The sequence below is a fragment of the Lonchura striata genome, chromosome 5 (genome assembly GCF_050655825.1).
Source record: "Lonchura striata isolate lonStrDom1 chromosome 5, ASM5065582v1, whole genome shotgun sequence".
Taxonomy (NCBI): Eukaryota; Metazoa; Chordata; class Aves; order Passeriformes; family Estrildidae; genus Lonchura; species Lonchura striata.
In genome coordinates this window covers 11,661,416-11,679,859 of record NC_140707.1, presented here as the reverse complement: position 1 = coordinate 11,679,859, position 18,444 = coordinate 11,661,416, and the positions used below count along the sequence as shown (strand labels likewise).

Below are 18,444 nucleotides of genomic sequence, written 5' to 3'. Positions count from 1 at the left end.
AGTACTTGATAAATTGAGAATAATTATTAAAAAGTAAACCAGACATAGTTAAATCTCAAGATAGTGTGGTATAAAATAATGCATTGCTGTACCTGCAATGATGTCATCCATTTGCTCCAAAGCTGCTTCCAGCATATGACTGGCATCAGAAGCCATCCTCTGGGATTTCTTCAGATCTTTACTCTCTCTACTGAAAAGACAGAATAAACCACTAAATAGCCTGATGACAAAATATGTCACTGTCACATTATACATTAGGCTACACAAAAAAATCCATGCTACAGCTTAGTAATGCAGCCTAGTGATACAAAAATACAGCCTAGTAATAAGAAAACTAACAAAACTCTTCCTGTTTTCTAGATGACTTGGGAGTTCTGATTCATCTTTTTGAAGAGATTTTGCTAAAACAGTCAAATGCAAATAAGAAAATTCCAAAGAACTTCAAATACTGGAAGCCCAAGATTCTTCTGCTCCTCATCCTTAACAATGGTTTCCTAGATTCAAAATTCAGTGTATTTCAGCCTTTTCCTCTGTGGGGAAAAAAGAGGATTGACAGGTTCAGTGAGGGAATGAAGACATGGGGCAGAACATGTCTTGCCTATAAGCAGAAATCTGTAGGAAGTCTGCTTTTTGATTTTTGCCTTAAGAGTAAAGAAAATTCCAAAATAAGTTTTACTCCTCCTTTGTATATTCCCATTCATTCTTTTTACCACCTTTTTCATGGCACCAAAAATCCCATCTTTTCTGCTCAAATAACCAAGATGCCCCAGGTATGAATTCTCTGAAGTTACTGCTGCTACTTTAAAACAGGACTAAATACATTCATGTTACCATCTGACATTGGGGATGACGACAAAAAAAAAAAAAAAAAGAAAAATCTTGCTGAATGAGTTGGTGTTGCTGGACACTAAAGTCAAGCAGCAGCTGCTGCTGCCAACAGATGACATTTCGAAGTGGAGAAGAATTTATGCAGTCCATTTCAGTGCCAGTGAAAATCCCCTCTGGAATAAAGCCCCTTTTGCACATCGCTTCATCACTAAAGCACGAGAGCAGTGCCCACACAGAGAGGAAACAGGGTTGGCTCCAACACACAGCTCACAGCAGCCACAGAGCCCACAAAGGCTCACAGTGTCTTGATTTCTTTTCCATGAAGGCTGCAATTCAGTGTCCTGCTTCAGGGCAAATCTGGGGAAAGAACCCCAAAATGTTCCTTTAGGAAAGCAGATTCAATCGGCCCCTCCCCTGAGCTGGTCCGGGAAAGATACCTCCTCGGAGAAAACTGGAAAAAAACTGGTTATTAAACCAGTATACCTAAACAATATTAAACAATAAAACTTCTTGCCACTCCAAGAGAGGGACAAGCTCAGAAAACCCCCTGGGCTGCAGCTGGGCTCATTCAGTCTCTGCTCAGTCCCTCCAGCGCTGGAAATGCCACAGCCCAGTCTCGGCCCGCTGGACCACAGGTGCTGCTGCTGCTGCTCTGCTGGTGTTCAGCCCAGAGTAGGTCCAGAGGAAGGGAAAAAACCACAGTCCAGGGAACTTCTCTGCCTCAGCTAGCTAAAACTCACTAGAAAAGCAAAGGAGAGCTCTGTCTCGCTGTCTCTCCATCCGCAGACAACACAGTCCAGGAGCAGAATGTGGAGGAGGGAGTGCAGTTCTTGAGAGCAAACTCTGCGCTTCATCCTCCCGTCCACTCCTGGAACAAGTCTTAAGGTGTAGAATTTATTATTCAACATAAACAGGGCAGATGATTGGGAATAAAGGCATCATACAGCCAACCTAGGACATTCAGTCTTTCAGCATTCAGTCTTCTTGTACAGCAAGCTGGAAGAGCTGTGGTTTAAAACTGTTCCATTTTAGCAGCTACCACCTGTTGCTATTACCTGTCTGACAATGGACAGAGATATCCTGCAAATAACTCAGGTTCTGGGTAGGTGCAAAGGCAGTGGGCCTATGGTTCCAATGCCACTGAAGTGCCACTAATATGTGTTTGTCATAGGATTACTTGTGCTAAGAATTCAAGTAAGCTTGAATTGAAATAAATATTACAATGAAAATTTGTACCATCCGACCAAAATTAGTTTCTTCTTCTGTGGCATGGACTTTTCTCCATGGTTCTGGTGAAACACACACAAAGAAAGGTAATTTATTAAGAACCACTGCGTTATCAGCATCCTATGTTGATTCCAGTTAATGTAGATAAACCCCAGGGTCTAGAGGCAGATGCAGGAATGAGTCAGAAGCTGCAACATTCTCATTTGAACTCTGCCATTTATAGCCTGTCACAGTGGGCAAGCCACGATTTAGCTTCAGGTCACATTGATCTGAAGGGCAATGTGAGAATGCCTCATCCTTCCTGTCACCCAAGGCTCAGATTAATGTAAATGAATGAGTGGTTTTGGTCCCTCAGTTTTTTTTTTTTTTTGTCAAAATAATCTTTTAAGTACAAGCAACGCTAAATTTAACCAAAGTACGTGTCACCCAAATATTTCATTTAGCTGCACTGGAAATAACATAAACTGTGCTCAGAATATTCTGGAAAGTCATTAATCCAGCTGATATAAACTTAAAATTTCAGAGTGCTTTCTTTCACACAAGAAAGCACTATTTCCAGGCACTCCCCCTGATCCTGCTAGTTCCATTTGTTGGTTTTTGGGAGAATTACATCTTCTGTTGCCACATCACAGGCCACCAAAGCCCTCTCAGCTGCAGTGATCCTCCTTCCTTGCAGTACTTCCTCTCGTTCAAAGCAGCCATAGCATGGGGAATAATCACCTCAGTGACAAGAAATCCACCTACAGGTGGCAAACAGGTGCCAGAGGGGCACCAAGACTCCCCCAGGGATGCATGGCCACCAGCTGTGCTGGGAAATCAGGGCAGCAGAAAAAGAGTGAAAAAAAAAAAAAGCTAAATAAAGCACAGAGTTTCTAATTCTAGCTTGCGTTCCATGCTTTTATTTGTGATGAAACAGCACATGGCTGTTCAAACAGGAAATGCAGGATGACATTTCTGGTTAACATCTGATATTGCATTTCATCATTTGTAGTGACAAAGGCACAGAAGATGCTGACACACTGCATTACAAACTTGAAAATTGACTGATTGAAAAACCTCCTATCAAAGCCCTGGCAAAACCCAGAAAGTTTTGCTGAAAAACTCCACCAGAAGTAAATCTTCTCTCTCCTCCCTGCCTCCACAGTCAGCTTATTTTTCTCACCTGTACCCACAGTGTATCTGCTGCCTAACTGCACTAAGCCATAGCAAAATCTGCTGATCAAACAAGGATTTATTAATGAAAGCAATGTTCTCTGCTCCAGAGAGATAATGTAATATTACTTGCTTGACATCTTTTTCTAGACAGACCTGCTGCGTGTGCTCCAGGCAAGTCTCACTTTCCCAGCCACTCCCTCCTTACAGTTTGGCTGCTCTGAGCAGTATTATGAAAAGAGCTTTTTAGATCTCCTGGGCATTCAGCTTTCTGATCTAATTCTATAGAAATACCTTCAACTGTGGATTCTTTTGAAAATATTAATAAATAACAAGACACTTGTAACAGCCCCCTTGACCAGGATCCATCTATTTGCTGGTATTTTAATTACAAATATTTTTTACAGTTTTCATTCCTGAATGACATCAACATATGCAGAACACAATGACTTACTTACTTATGTAAATACATACATATATTAAAAAAAAAAAAGTTTTTGCAGCTTTAGTAAAGATTAACCAAAAGCTACCTCTCACATTACAGTACAAACTTCAATATTAGTAAATTCTAACCTTCAGGATTTATTAGATTAATTCACAAGCCAGCAAAACACAAGAACCAGGCTACTCACCTTTTCAGGTCTCTAGGAGGAAAAGAATTTACTTTTTTGCCGGACCAGTAAAAATTCCTTGCTATTAATAGCCAATGCTTTACTGTTAAGCAGACATAAGTCTAAATTATTATCATCCCTTCTAAGCCACATGCTCATATTAATTTAGAGCCCAGCCCACAGAGATATTGCAACCCTGTTTGTTATAATTGCCTACGTAATGACATCTTCCAGGAAGTGCAGACAGAGCCAACTGGTCTGAATTCCCGAAATTTATTTTGCTAAGGTAATTTTGCACTGAATGTCCTAATCTGAGATTTGCATTTCAAATAAAATGAAAAATCTCTGGTAGAACTATTGTGCTCAGAGCCAATATCCCTTGCAAATTTCTTAACCTACATTCTCCATGTAAAACTACAACCTACTGCATCCAAAGGAACATAATATTTAACAGACATGTTCACTGAGAGCAAGATGCTCTTCAGAACTATGAAAAGCCTTAATTAAATTTGAATCTTTCATGGCTGGCTTGAACCAGCAGCTGCTCAGAGATAAGAAAATGAACAAGATTAATTTAGGCAACATAGATGTTTTCCCAAGGTTGCTCATAATAATGGGGCTACCAACTTTATCAATTACAAGGGGTGTGGTTTTTGACAGAAACTCCAGAAATCCAGATCTTGTCTTGTCTGTGGCCTACAAATTCCTCTCACATTTAGCTGACACATGTAGTAATTAACTACCACCACCTTTTTTTTTTTTTCCCTAGGATGAATAAACAGATGCTTGTAGACTCTTTAAATATTCAGATTTGAGTATTACATTGCTTTGTACTTAATGGCATAATGAAATATCAAGTGCCTTGGATAAGCTCAGAAGTCCTCCAAGTTTTACTTCAGCTGCAAGAGGACTCCTGCCCTGGAATGCAGAAATCTGCCCAACTTCCACTCTCTCTTTCCCACCTTTCTTTTCCCCCAGCCACACTCTGTGTAGCACCCAGCCAGGAGCACAGCCACTGATCCATTCCTCCAACTCATGGCTCCATCAGTTACAAAACTTATAAATTCATATTTGGATCCTGGCCTTTGAGAACCTGCTGGAACTCTCTAATTAAGATAATCTTTAGTCCTAACTAGCAGTCCAGGGAACAAATAATCTCTGATGGTCACTAGAATGACTGCCTAAGGGATGCTACTTGTGCAGGATCTCCCAGGGCTCTCCAGCCAGAAATCCTATTTATCTGACAGCTGAGAGAGCTGGGCTTGCTCAGCCTGGAGGGGAGAAGGCTTCAGGGAGAACTTCCAGCAGTTTTCCAGTGCCCAGAGGGGTTACAGGAGAGCTGGAGAGGGACATTTCACAAGGGCACCAGTGACAGAAAAAGGGGTAAGAGCCTTAAGCTGAAGGAAGGTAGGTTTGCATTCAATATCAGGAGGAAATTCTTTACTGTGAGGGTGACAGACCCTGGCACAGGGATGCCCAGAGAAGCTGTGGCTGCCCCTGGATCCCTGGCAGTGGGCTGGACTGGGCTCTGAGCAACCTGGGATAGTGGAAGGCCATCCCTGTCCATGGCAGGATGACTTCTGTAATCCTTTCCAACCCAAACCGTTCTGTGGTTCTAGCTTAAATTTCATTTATTTCTTAATACACACAGTACTTGCTCTATTTCCCCTTCATATGCTTCACTGGAATAGGCAGAAAGGTAAAAACCCTCTTCTTTCATTGATTACCCATTCTGTAATAAATAAAATCAAGGCCATTTCAGAGGGTTTTTAAGAATAGCTAGAATAGGAAAGAAAAAAACAAGTTTATTTTGAGCTGAAAAGTGTAAAGAGCCCACAGGAAGGCAGAATGGACAGCTCTAAAGAGAAATATCAATTAGCCAAAGTTAAACAAAGACCTGATAGCAAATTTTTTCAGGTAGGTGGCAGAACTGCTAAAGTCCCTATTCAACACCTTGCTGGCAGTCCTTGTATGAGGGGGTATCCTGAAATGTACCTTGGCACGCTAAAAGAATCATATTTGTGTGTTACTGATGAAAGTCAGAGCAACAAGCATTAAGCAATGATGCTTTTAAACATAATATGCTAAATAATTCAATTTAAAATACAAAGGGAACAGAACACAGCTAAACTTCCTGCACTATGAAGTGGCAAAGTCAAAGCCAAACAGCTCTTTTCAAAAGTAAACTCATTAATTTTGCTAATACCAGTCTGAATTTCAATTCTGGGGGGAGCAGAAGGTGAAAGAAAAAAGAAAGCCCCCTTTAAAAAATGCTAGAGCTGACTGATACTTGATGCTTTAAAACACAGATGACCTCACAGCAACTCCTCCACAGGCCTGGTGGATATTGAGTTACAGTTCCTACTGGTGCCATAACCAGATTTCCTGACTCATGTTTGCACAAAGTCTCATCCTTACATACAAAAGCTGACGCTGGCAGAATGGCATGTGCAAAGTGAGCTCTCTTCAGCTCCTCTCTGCAACACTTCAGCAGCTGCAGGAAGCCCTTCATTCCTCAGTGTTGCTTTAAACTTTGTCCATAAAAGCTTAAAAAAAGCCCTTCATCATTTAATTTCATGTTGTTATAAGATATATGAAGTTTTCTGGGTTATATATACAATATAAAGGAAAAACATTATAGCTTCTGACTTTGCAAATCTTAAAACTGCATCATTACTGTATTAAGTCCGAAAAGTCTAAATATTTTAGTTCACTTCTCTGTCTTCTAACTAGTTAAAATTAAAGAAAAAAGCAACACAATTAATAAATAATTTGCATATAAACTTCAGCTGAACAAAACACTACCTGATAAAATACACGAGAGGAAAATCTCTGAGCCAAAATATGAACATTTCTGCTCTTAAAATAAACACATACAAAAGTCAGATCTGGTATTGCAGTTCACATCTGGTTCAGAGACTTTTACAACTAAGAAAGGTTAAATCCTCAAAATTTCAAGATTTAAAACAAAGTGTGGGGGTTTTATTTAAATTTTCCTTCCAATCTCACTGGCCTCAAGGTCACAGCTCTGAGTTTTCTTCCATGAAGGTCAACATTTCAACGAGATCTTTGGAGTTCCTTAAATCCAGGTCCTATGCCTGGGAAACTGCTCAGACCACACCTTCCCCCCACCCCCACATCGTGTAAGTAAATTCATGCTCTGGTAAATTGAGAGGTGAGGAGTTATAGTAAAAATAAACACAGAATTCATGCACCGATTAAAGTGCATGAATTAAGGAGAGTAAAGCAGATAACAAATCCTTGACAGAAATGGAGAGAGATTAGGAAGATATGCTAAGCAAAATTTTCAAAGCTAACCTCTGTCAGACTCCTAGAGCTTTAGACAAGCTAAACAGTGCTAACACAGGGGCAGAAGGTGTTCTTCAAATCCAATTTTCAAATCTTCTCTGTTTCTTCAGTTCCTGGATGCACAAAGAGGATCACTGTAAAAATCAGCTGCCTTTTCAGCAAAGAGCAAACACTCCTCAGGGAGTAGGCAGAGTTGGTGGAGCGCATGGAGCCCTTGGAGTGCAATGGGAATCATTCAAGGTGCAGGGTATTTCTGATTTTTAGAAAGATGCAAAAGAATTCATCTGCAAAAGAATCTCATGGTGACACAGGTGAAGGTGTGAATGTTTCTGTGCAGAGTAAAAGCCACAAATCTTTACAGAAACAAATCACTTTGGAGGTTCAGAAGAGTGGAGAGCACTAAATTCTCCTTAACATGGGCAGACTCTGGGACAGGTGAGGATGAGGGAAGGAATTGGCACGAGTGGATGCTGAGGTACTCCAGATGGGTTTTTCTGCAGCACAACCTCAGAAAAAAGGGCAGGGTTGATGTGAAAAACGCCAATCACTTGGTTTTTGAAATTTTAAAAGTTTAATAATAATAAAATGGTTATAAAAGTAATAATACAGTTAGAGTAATAAAGTTTAGAGTTAGGACAATTGCAAGACAATAAAAAGCAAAGAATTATGGATGTCTGGATGCTCTCGGACACTGAGTCATGAAAAGCATGACTTGTGAACAAAGGAATAACCTTAAAACAATACACTTGTTGCATATTCCTACATCCTTCATGGTTATGCATACATTCTATTCTAAACAAGAAACTCTGTCTGTTGTATGTCAACTGTTTACTTTAATCCCCTGGCATCTTCGAGTCTGAGCAAGGCCTGAAGAAATTATTTTCTTCTGGTAAGAAGCCATAAATTCCTCTCCTTTGGAAGGTTTAGATGTTCCTCGAAGCCAGTATCTCATTCCTAAAAAAACTTCCCCCACATACATAGTCTCTATTTTAACCTTATGTTATAACCTAAAACTACATTTAACACACTACGTAAGAGAATTAATACAGCATCACTTTCTAACATTACGCAAAGAGGCAATTCTTATCCACAAGATATCTAAGGTAAAAAACCTGCGGTCTGGGTTAAGCTGCACAGAAAAACAGTTCAACATAGACACAAAGAATAAAAATACCTCTTATGAATATTTATTATTACAAAACTATCTACTCTTGGGTTACCCTGATTATAAAGTTCTGTCCTGAATTTCCCTCAGCTTTACAAATGCGACACTAAGGCTCTTGTGAAGTCTGAACTCAGCTTTAGATCTAAAGGCTAAAAATGTATAGTAAAACATCAGCTTTTTGACTCTGCAAAATTCATTTTCATATGAGTATTTTTCCCCCTTTGAAACATTCTGTGCAGCAATTTATAAATAACACTCACTAGGCTGGTTTAACACTACTAGGCTGGTTTAATATTACCCAACCTGCATCTGTGGATAGAAATATGCTGAATTCATACTAACAGGAACTGACAGTATCAAGCACTTCTGTATAAATTGAAGCTTCAGTAGCTATTTTGAGGAAAGTGTCTGTGGGAAACAAAGAAAAGAAAAACATACTTCTGCTAGAAACAGCAAATTCAACAAAATCGAATCCGCTTGGATTAAAAGCACTGAACTGGGAACAGCAAATGGATCACTACGAAAAGCACCACATCCCACATTACTCAGCATATCAACAAAAATATAAATTTTAACAGCTGTGCCAGTTTAATTTCTGTGCTTATAAACAAAACATTCCTATATAGATAGCTTTCTTCCCCAAGGATATTTTCAATAATCTTCACGGAACAATCTTCAAGCTTTTCCTCTTTCTCTGCCTCAAGAACAGGTACAACCGTTGTCCCCAGATAGGTTATTTCACCTGGTGGGCCAGAGACCAACCCACACACAGAGCAGAGTTGCACCAGTTGCTGAGGTGGCTTTGTTACTTTCTTCCTTATTTTGGGAACTCTGCCCAAAATCCCTGTGGCCTGTAAATTCTGCATTCTTTGTGCCCACTGTCAGTGGTACATCCTTCTCCTCAAGCTTTGTTAAGTTCTCCCTAAGTCTGAGATCACTCATCATATCAAGCCCTAAACTTGAACAAGACAACTCTGAGGACAAGTAACTCATCATTCCAGCACCTGGACATCATAACCAAGAGGCAAAAAAACTCTTCACAGCGAGAAAAAGCTTGGTTTAAAATGATATCTTTTGTTGGTTTTTCTCCTCCATTATCCAGAATGTGGGACATCTTACTCCCTGCAGAACTGGCCACTACTAAGAAAGTATCTGTATCAAACCCTGTGCCACAGCTGAATTTTAAATCCCAGCCTACCATCATAATTGCTTTCCATACTTAATGGAGTAACATGATTTCCTAATGTTGAAAAAAAAGGGCATTATATAGATAGGTAATGCTGCAAGACAGAAGAGCAGCTGGATGTCCAAGAACAATTAAGATTCACAGAGGTGAGAGAAGTGTATAACGTCCCCCAGCTGAAGAAACATTATTACAGGTGGCAAGAAGAATGCAAGCCCCTTTATTCTTTTTTTTCCAGTGAATCCTAGAGAAAAAGTGAATACCAAGATGCCTAGAGACAGATTAGGCATGCACTGAAAGCAGAAGCTGACTTTAGAAGGGGCATAGAGCAGCTCACAATGAATGTGTGACAAGGCTCCTCGGTGACCTGCTGATGGAGGAGCTGTGTTTGCTCACAGAAACACATATTTACCTAGGGAAGGCTCTTAAGGGATTCACCTCCCTAAAAACCCACTCAAGTGCTCAGCTCTTGTGTTTCACACATCTGTGTGCACTGCTGCTCTTTTGGCTCTATCACCACAAGTAAAACAAGCAATACCACTATAATAAAAACAAACAAACAAACAAACAAAAAACCCCCAAACTGTATATCCATTTTTGAGTACCTGGGGAAAAGATTTTATAGGCTTAGAAAGAGTTCTGAAGTGCTCACTGTGCTGCTGCCACAAAGTGGATACTCCTGTGGCACAGGTTACAAAAGAGATCTCAAAATTGTCCTGTAATATATTGCACCTTTTAGTAACAACTATAAGAGGTGTTCTCAAGTTCTTACCACCCACAGAGCCCATCATGCAGTGTCTGCCGACCATTTCAAGGTATTTATTCCAAGTTCTATACAAATGTAAAATGAATATGTTTCCATGTCAAATCATCTTATCAAGGGTAAACCAAATCAATGTAAATTTCTCCTTATTTGTTATATGTGATGAGAGGGACTAAGAAAGATAAGAAAAAGCAAAACCCCAGTTCCATGCATCAGGATGCCTTTTTGAATTAAAAAAAAAAAAAAAAAAAAAAAAAAAAAAAAAAAAAGTGTCATTTCCAGATAGAGACTGATTGCTCAGTAAAACTTTCAAGCCTCTACTTCTGAGTCTCTAAATTTTCCATATTCCAATTCAGTCATTTTGGCTCACAGATTTGCTAAGACACCTGATTCAGAAAGCTTTTGGAAACTTTGCAAATGAACTGAATGCAAGAGCTGAACCTAGGAACAAACCTATTCATAAACTCAGTGCTCTCCTGGGTTTTATAAACATATTTACAGCTGAAGTTCAGGATGCTGTCAGCATCATCCATCACTGGGGTGTATTTAAAGGATACCTTTTGTTCTCTAAATTCCCACTACTTTTAGGGCATGTTAAACCATTATAATGAACACACAGAGGATTTCTCTAGATTCCTTTCCAGATAAGTACTTAACAACTTGAACATGAACAATAACACAAAAGGATTTGCCAAAAAAATAAAACTCCAGCTAAAATTCTACTGTGTGCTAATTCCAGTCCCAAGAACTCTTTCATATGGTTGAAATAAATAGAAAAATTCCAAATGCTAGAGTATAACTGTAGCCAAGACAATATATTGTTATACATTTAGTCAAATTCTACTGCTTCTGAGATTGACACCTTTGTTCTGACAGAGCAGAAAAATGAAAAAGAATTCTTACATTACTTTAGAGGGCCTGAATGTCATCACAGCAAAGCCTGAAGTCCTAAAATGCACTGTCAAAATCAGGAATGACACCTGGGGGCATGCTGATTGCCAGGCTTTTACACATCCTATCTTGCTCCAGAGTATTTCATATTAGGGCTCACAGCAGATTTTTAGAGCTATTTGAAAGTCCTACTGCTCATATTTGGTCTGTGAATGCACCTATGGAGTTCCCTGAGTTAACAACTTAATCATGTATTTTAATGCTTGATAACAATGCCTTTATTTGACCTGTTTATTAATACAGCCACAAAATGAAATTATTTCAGGTTAATGACTTACACAGTCCTTTAATCCCTAACAGTTACCAGCTGATTTTCCTGCATGAAAAGTTTGTCAGAAGTTTCTTGCATTCAGGGCCACTTGCATCAAAGTAAAATAGAGAAAAAAGACTAAATGACCATCTGTTGGATAACATTATCTTCTGCTCCTATTTCAGGAGAGAAAAGGGAATCCGAATTCACTATCAGTTTCTTCAGATTAATTAAATTTTCCAGAAAATGGATCAGTCTGCTTCCATATCAGTAACTGTGGCATCTTTGTATTCTACTAAATTAGCAAGGAAAATTTGATTTGCTATTATATAAGAGAGATATAGTCCCCTTTCAGTTGTTTTCAAACCTCCAAGTGGAAATATTCAAGACAGTTTCATAATTCCAAACATAATATAGATCCTGTCCATTCCTACTTGAAAAGAAGAATATGGTCATATTGGCAAATAGTACAATAGAGTTCTGTCATGAAGAAATTTTTTCCCTCTATTTCTGTTTATTGATAAGGGGTAGTTTTTCTTTTTTTCTTTTAGACTGTGCTGTAAACATGTAACTGATCTGTTTATTCATTAGTTAAGAAAAGCAAATAAAATTCATTTACAGTGAAATGATATTTATGAACATTCTGCTTGGTATGGCACTTTTATCAGTCTCTGCTAATTACCCTCTTCTTCTAAGTACCCAAATCTGGGTTTCAAAAAGGAAGTGAGCAGCTGCTACTCCCATTTGCAATTAGTCCTGGATAATCAGAAGCTTTGATTAAATAAAAAACTACAAATGGCTGGTGAATCCCAGATAAATTTTTAGAGTATGAATTCCTTTCATAACAAACCATTTGCACTGAACACAAGCTCCTCTCCCCATGCTAAAAAAAAAAGTATAAAAAGGTTTCTAAAATCTGCCTTTTGCCAGTTAAATGAGAACCAGCTGTGCTTCACAATCTGCAGAGGAAGCTGAAGATACTACCAAGTTTCCTTCATTTTAACTAAATGAAGAAGGCAATCCAGGCAAAACAGATTTGGATCAAAATTCTTGAAATAGTTTTCTAATCTTGGCCTGATTTACAATTATTACAAAATGTTGCCCACACTGGGCATTGTATAGGTGAGTAACTATTGAGGATTATTCACTATTTTTCACAACAGAGCAGCGTCATGCTCTGCAAAGCAGGCCAGAACAGACTTCCTTCTTGCACAAAAACTTGTTAGAACAACTTTATTTTAGTGACAAAGGTTCTAATATGATTTTCTTTTTATACATACAAAGTCTGCCAGAGCAGACTGAAAAATGTACTTTACAGTTTCAGGTAACACTTCTACTTTGCATGCATTCACCTTTCTAAATTGAAGAACGATTTAATTCAAGAAATAGTTAACTAATCATTTATAATGCCTGTGACTGAAATTTTCAGGTTTAATATAATCTGTACTAATATTAAAATACTTTCTACATTAATATAATATAATATCATATCATACTTAAATTTTATTTACAGAAGAAAAAGAAGAAGAAGAAAAGAAAATATTGACTTCACTAATTTTGCTTTTACTTTTCTTCAGTTGTAATGAACACACTCTAAGGGAATAACACATTCTACTTTCATAAGTGGTTTGTGCTTGTTTCCTACCTATCCACATAAAACAGGTTATCTCTCCAAGGTGTTTGCTAGAGATTTTAATTTTTTTTTGTCTGGAGTGAGACATCAGAATTCTTCTCTTTGAGAGCTGATTGGATTATGTTCATTAGTTTGTGATAATCCCAGAAACACACTCATAAATCTTACAGCAATGCCATTAGAATAAGATGTTCTAATTATGTTTTTTTAAAGCAGATGCTACCATCTGCACTGTAGAGGAATAAAAATATTATTCACTACATTCAAGAGACACATGGAAAATATCTTCCCCTCAACAAATAAGATTTCTGAAATAAACTTTGGGTTGAAAATAGCGGAAATTGGAAATAAAATTACTCTTTTTTTGTATGAGCAGTACATAGAGAAGAAAGGAGACAACCCTAGCTAAGTCACCTCTGAATGCAGAGACCAACCAGACTTGCTTTCAGAAGAGGATAAGGTGAAACAGGAGTTCCCATACTCTAAGTGCTGGAAATTCAGATTAGAATGCAACAGCTTAGATTTATCTTCACCAATTACCTTAACTGGCACGCAATCTGTTGATCTTAAAGAGTATGAAGACCTAAGCAGCAAGTGAATAATTCTCTGTGAATATTCATACACTTTCTGTTGCTCTAATGAAAACAACCCCCACAGAGGCATCCTTTGGATCTGTCCTTTTCTTGACTTTGAGCGTCCAGTCTGATTTCAGCCCTCCAAACAATGCAAGGTTTCCTTGAAGGAGAATCAGCTGATCTGTTTTCTCCAAATTCCTATCTGCTTCTGCTTCAGGAAATCACCATCAATTTGCCACCATTTCCTTGGGTGATATGCCAAAGGCTTCTCATACAATCACCAGGTCATACTTGCAACTGTTTGGAAGCCAGGTCCATTATTTACCATTCCTTGAATACTGTGTGGTCACATCAAGTTTCTTATCTTTACTCCTCTACACAGTGCTCTAGTTTAACCTGTATTCAAGCCTCAACTTTTATCCTCAGTTACTTCAGATTTAACCTGGAAAATTTGACTAAACAGAGAAACACGGAATATATTTTATATATCACACACACAGAGTTGAGAAAACCACTAATGGTTCCTCATTTGTTTGTTGATGATCTGACAGAGAAATAAAACCCTGTTTTAGGCAGCTGAAGATGCCATATTTTCCTTTTTGATCTGTATGAAAATATACAGCTCTTTCCCCTCAGCAAATTTCAGTCACAGGTTTTTCAGCAATACTAGCGAACCACAAAGCAGTAATAAAATCTTGTTGTACCAGGTTATCAAATTAGAGTTTAAAATCCAGATTGTGTTTAAAACCCTCTAAACCACTACATTGGAACTTGACAGGTGCACGTTATAAACACAAATTGACCTAGACTGGCAGCAGTGCCACCAGGATTTACTTTTTATGTTTGCTTCAAAAAGAAATTATCCTTGTAATTTACCTGCTTTGTTGTCTGCATCAATGAATTACCAGATAAGAGCAAAGTGCCACTGAGAAATGGTTTTATAGCAAATAAACACATGAAGATGGAAACAAAAAAGGTAACTGCAATGCTACAAGGTCAGAGAGACTTGAAATAAAAATGTCACACTAAAACATACAAGGCAGAGGCATCTACAAGAAAAAAAGCACCTTTATTTTGTTGCTTAATGTGCATTTATGTAAAAGAAGAACTAAAATGTTGCAAAGGTGGAAGAGAGAAGACGGGAAGAAATTCAGTTGCCACAGGTTATCAAAGACATCACCTCAGAGCTGGTCCTTAGCCAAAGTTAAAAACAGATTGAGCAAAGGTGGGACTCTCAGTTTCTTCAGATTCAAAGGAACAGGTGAGTTGATAGCACTGAACAGACAAAAGCAAACTGGGGAAAACTCAATTCACTGCTCAAACTTTCCGATTCTCAGGGTATCGACTGAAGCAAAAGTTATTTCATACATATCTACAGAACTCTGGTGGCTGATCAAGTGTCCCTCCAGGGACAGCCACTGCTGCCAAACCCTCTTGAGTAGCTGAGATTTCCAAGGTCATACCTAGAGAGCTTGAAGTGATCTCTGGGAATGGGGTGGCAAACAGGAATGAGTTTGCCACCCTAATTTACTGCCCTGTACAATGTCATCTTCTGCTGCATTGCTATTTCCACACCCGTGGGTATTTCTGGAAAACACAGAAAAGCCTTTCTTTGTTCAATGATTTTGCACCTACACTGAGTGATCATTATCATAAAACACATTTCCTTATTTATCATTCTCTGCTTTGCTAAACTAAATCATCACATTATAGACTTCTAAAGCAAGGAGGAGGTTTCATCCTATTGCTGTAAATGTCTTTTCTGTGGAAGGGACCAGGAGGAAGGTAGAATTTTTGGCTAATAAACAGAGCCCTATTGAGGCCCTGCTTTACCTGTGTGAACAGTCCTTTGCTAACCTTACCAGGTCAAGGCTGCCTGAGCTCAAACAAATCCTTAGCTGCAGGGAAAACCAACTGAGTTTCTGCTCTGCCTCTGAGTAGCCTAATAAGAGTGAAAGCAGTGTCTGGGGATGAGTGCCTTGTAGGATTTTGTGGGAGTTTGTTTGTTTTGAGGAGAGACACCAGCAAGAGGCCAACAGGAAACAAGTGAGGTAAATGAGGGCTGGAAGCAGAACTGCACATGGAATAACAAAGATGTGGCTCAGTGTCTCGTTCTGTTTCATTTTCTCCTCTTTTGCACTCACAGGACATTGTCCCTCTGCCTCTCCTGCCTGATTGCTGACACAACCAGCTCACTGAGGAGGGTGATTATTTAGGTCTCCACTCTACTCTTGTCCATCTGTCCTCCCCCCATGCTCCATTCAAACTCTCTCTGCCACATGGAGTCACACATTGCTGCCTCAGAGTCTGCATGGTCTGTCTGGAGAAACCCTGGCTCAGTGCAACAAGCGTGACAGGAAAATGGGAGAATGGATTCAAGAACCCCAAAAACACTTCTGTGGTCTGTGCCTACATCATCAAAACTTTCTCCCTTTGCTACACACACACCCCCTGATCCCTTTTGCACACTGCTGGAACCACATGAAGAAAGATGAAGTGACATCAGATACAGGAGGAGTGAGGGGAAGATAACCTTTATTATCTCATCTTTATCAATTCCTTCCCTACCACCTTCCTGTTTTCCTACTTATCCACACGTGGATAGGGCTGCTGGTGTGCAATCAGGATGGCAGCAGCAGTGCTCTCTGATCCTTCTGCTTCCTGGGATAGAAGGTGAAAGCATCCAGGCAATCTGGAATCAGGGAACAATGCTCCCAGCCCAATTCCTACCACGTTCCAGCCACACACCAAACAGTTTCTGCCCCCTCCCTTTAATTTGGGCTTCCCATAGGGCAGAGTCCCAGATGGGTGACAGATAAGCTATATGTTTTTTTTTTTAATATTATATTTGATTACTACCTAGCTCAGGTAAATAAAGCATTTAAGTTTTCAAAAGTGATGCTAACATTAGTTCAGAAGAGTTACAGGCAAGTCATGTGTCTCTACAACAGAAAAAAACTTCAGCAGTCAGTGGTGAGACCAGTCTTGTGTTATACCTCAGCGTAAGTCTTGCTACTGGGGACTTCAAATGATTTTATACATTATAAGTGATATTATTATTATTTTTAAATATGTTTTTTTCACATATTCTGGTACCAATTATACCTGTCCTGAAGACAAAGCTAAGGGTCTTTTGAGTTCTCCCTCTCTATAACTTACACTGGTTTTCCTTCGGGTTCAAGAGGCCTTTACAATTGTTCTCAACTGGAGTCATGATAGTGGATAGAAAACCCCATATCATTTAAAAAACAACAACCCATATTTGCTTGTTTTTCCCACTTTGACCTTTCACTTTCCTGGTATGCCGAGTTTTACTCCAAGTATTTCTCCATTAGAAAGATGGAGAGAAACTTAAAGATTCATTGGTTTTAAATTTCATACAGCAGATGCAAGCAAAAATCAGTAACACAGGCAAAGTCAAAAAATAAGCACGGAAAGCTGGAATTCTGCATTCTTTGCTGTCACACCTGTTCTTTCCACATTTCCATAACAAGTTTCAGAGTAGAATCTTTTATGCACTTGTTCATATATTACTTAAAACAAACAAACAAACAAACAAAACAACATCAGAAAAGTATCCCTCAGTGATTGCCCTCCTTCCACAGCCTTAAAGCCAAAAATCTGAAATTGCAAGTGACTTTTTTGGCCGTAGAAATACAAAGTGTGGAACATGCAAATCTTCAAAAGCACACGTTGCACTACACCCACACACAGGCAGAGTGGCTGACCTGCCAAAATGATTCTCAGCATCTTCTTTGCCCCACGCAAAGCTGAGCAAAGGACGATGCACAAAGGAGGGTGGTTCCTTATCCTTCTTGCAAATGTTAGGAGGAGATATTTTTATTTTTATCCCAGCAGCACAGCGCTAGCCCATGGGACATTGACATCCCCTCACCTCCCGTATCTCTGCGCTGCTCCAACAGCCAGCGCATTTTTTCCTGAACACCCTTTAAACAACCTCTTCCTCACTACTATGAATACACCCCCCCCACACCGCTTTTTTTATAGTTAATTGCCAAAGCCTGGGAAAGGGGAGGAAGGGGGGATTCCCACCTTCGAGAGCTCGGCTGCAGCTGGATGTCATCACTGACAGCGCTTGCTGAACCCCCTGCTTTATTTCCCGGCTTGCCAGCCCAGCTCGAGTTTCGGAGCTGTGTCCGCCGCGAGGATAAATATTTACCTTTCGGGAGCCGCGTCCGTGCGAAAGCCGCCGGGATGGAGCGGGGCAGCAACAGGCGCTGCCAGCGCCGGGAGCGGCCCCGCTCGGACACCCCGGGCCCGCTCCTGATCCTCCTGATCCTGATCCTCTCCCTGATCGCTCCCGGTGGTGCCTCCGCAGCGCCGGGACAGCCGGGATGCCCGGGGTACCCGGGATGCCCGGGCGGCCGGAGCGCTCTCCGCCGCCTCCCGCACCGAGGGTTCGGGCGGCTGGTTCGCAGCCCGATCCCGCTCCGATCCCGCTCCGATCCCGCTCCCGGTGCCGTTCCCGGTGCCGTTCCCGGTGCCAGCCCCGCTCGGGGCCGCCCCCGAGTGACGGCGCCCGGCGCTCCGGCCCCCCCGCGCGGGCAGGTGCTCCAGGGAATTCCTGCGCTACGGGAATTCTCTCTGCACAGCGTTTCAACCCCTCGTACTGCTGGAATCAAATCCGTGTCGTTTCCAAGGAGTGGTACCACGCGTGGTTTTTTTTTTTTTTTTTTTTTTTTTGTGCTTTTTCCTACGCACTGAGGGTTTTCCCGGTTAACGCAGATATTATAGTATTGACTACCCCAAAGTTTTACAAATCAGGTGTTTCCTTAC

General features: G+C 40.1%; 1 protein-coding gene across 28 annotated transcripts in view; it reads right to left on the bottom strand.

The window, feature by feature from the left end:
- The window catches only part of PPFIBP2 (PPFIB scaffold protein 2), a 96,440-nt gene extending 78,267 nt beyond the window's left edge, over window positions 1-18,173 (bottom strand). For 21 of the 28 annotated variants that reach the window (XR_014955320.1, XR_014955321.1, XR_014955322.1 and 18 more), the window contains exons 1-2: window positions 17,701-17,750; window positions 93-190 (exon numbers count right to left, since the gene is read on the bottom strand). Coding sequence is in view for 17 of the 28 variants with exons in the window: in XM_085579670.1 (XP_085435796.1) it covers window positions 93-156 (64 nt within the window). In the remaining 11 variants the exon portion in view is untranslated. Of the gene's footprint in view, window positions 1-92; window positions 191-3,839; window positions 10,466-17,375; window positions 17,631-17,700; window positions 17,751-17,827 lie in introns of those variants that run through there. The other 7 variants (XR_014955327.1, XR_014955328.1, XM_085579682.1 and 4 more) reach the window with 5 other exon arrangements.
- Window positions 18,174-18,444: the final 271 nt, after the last annotated feature.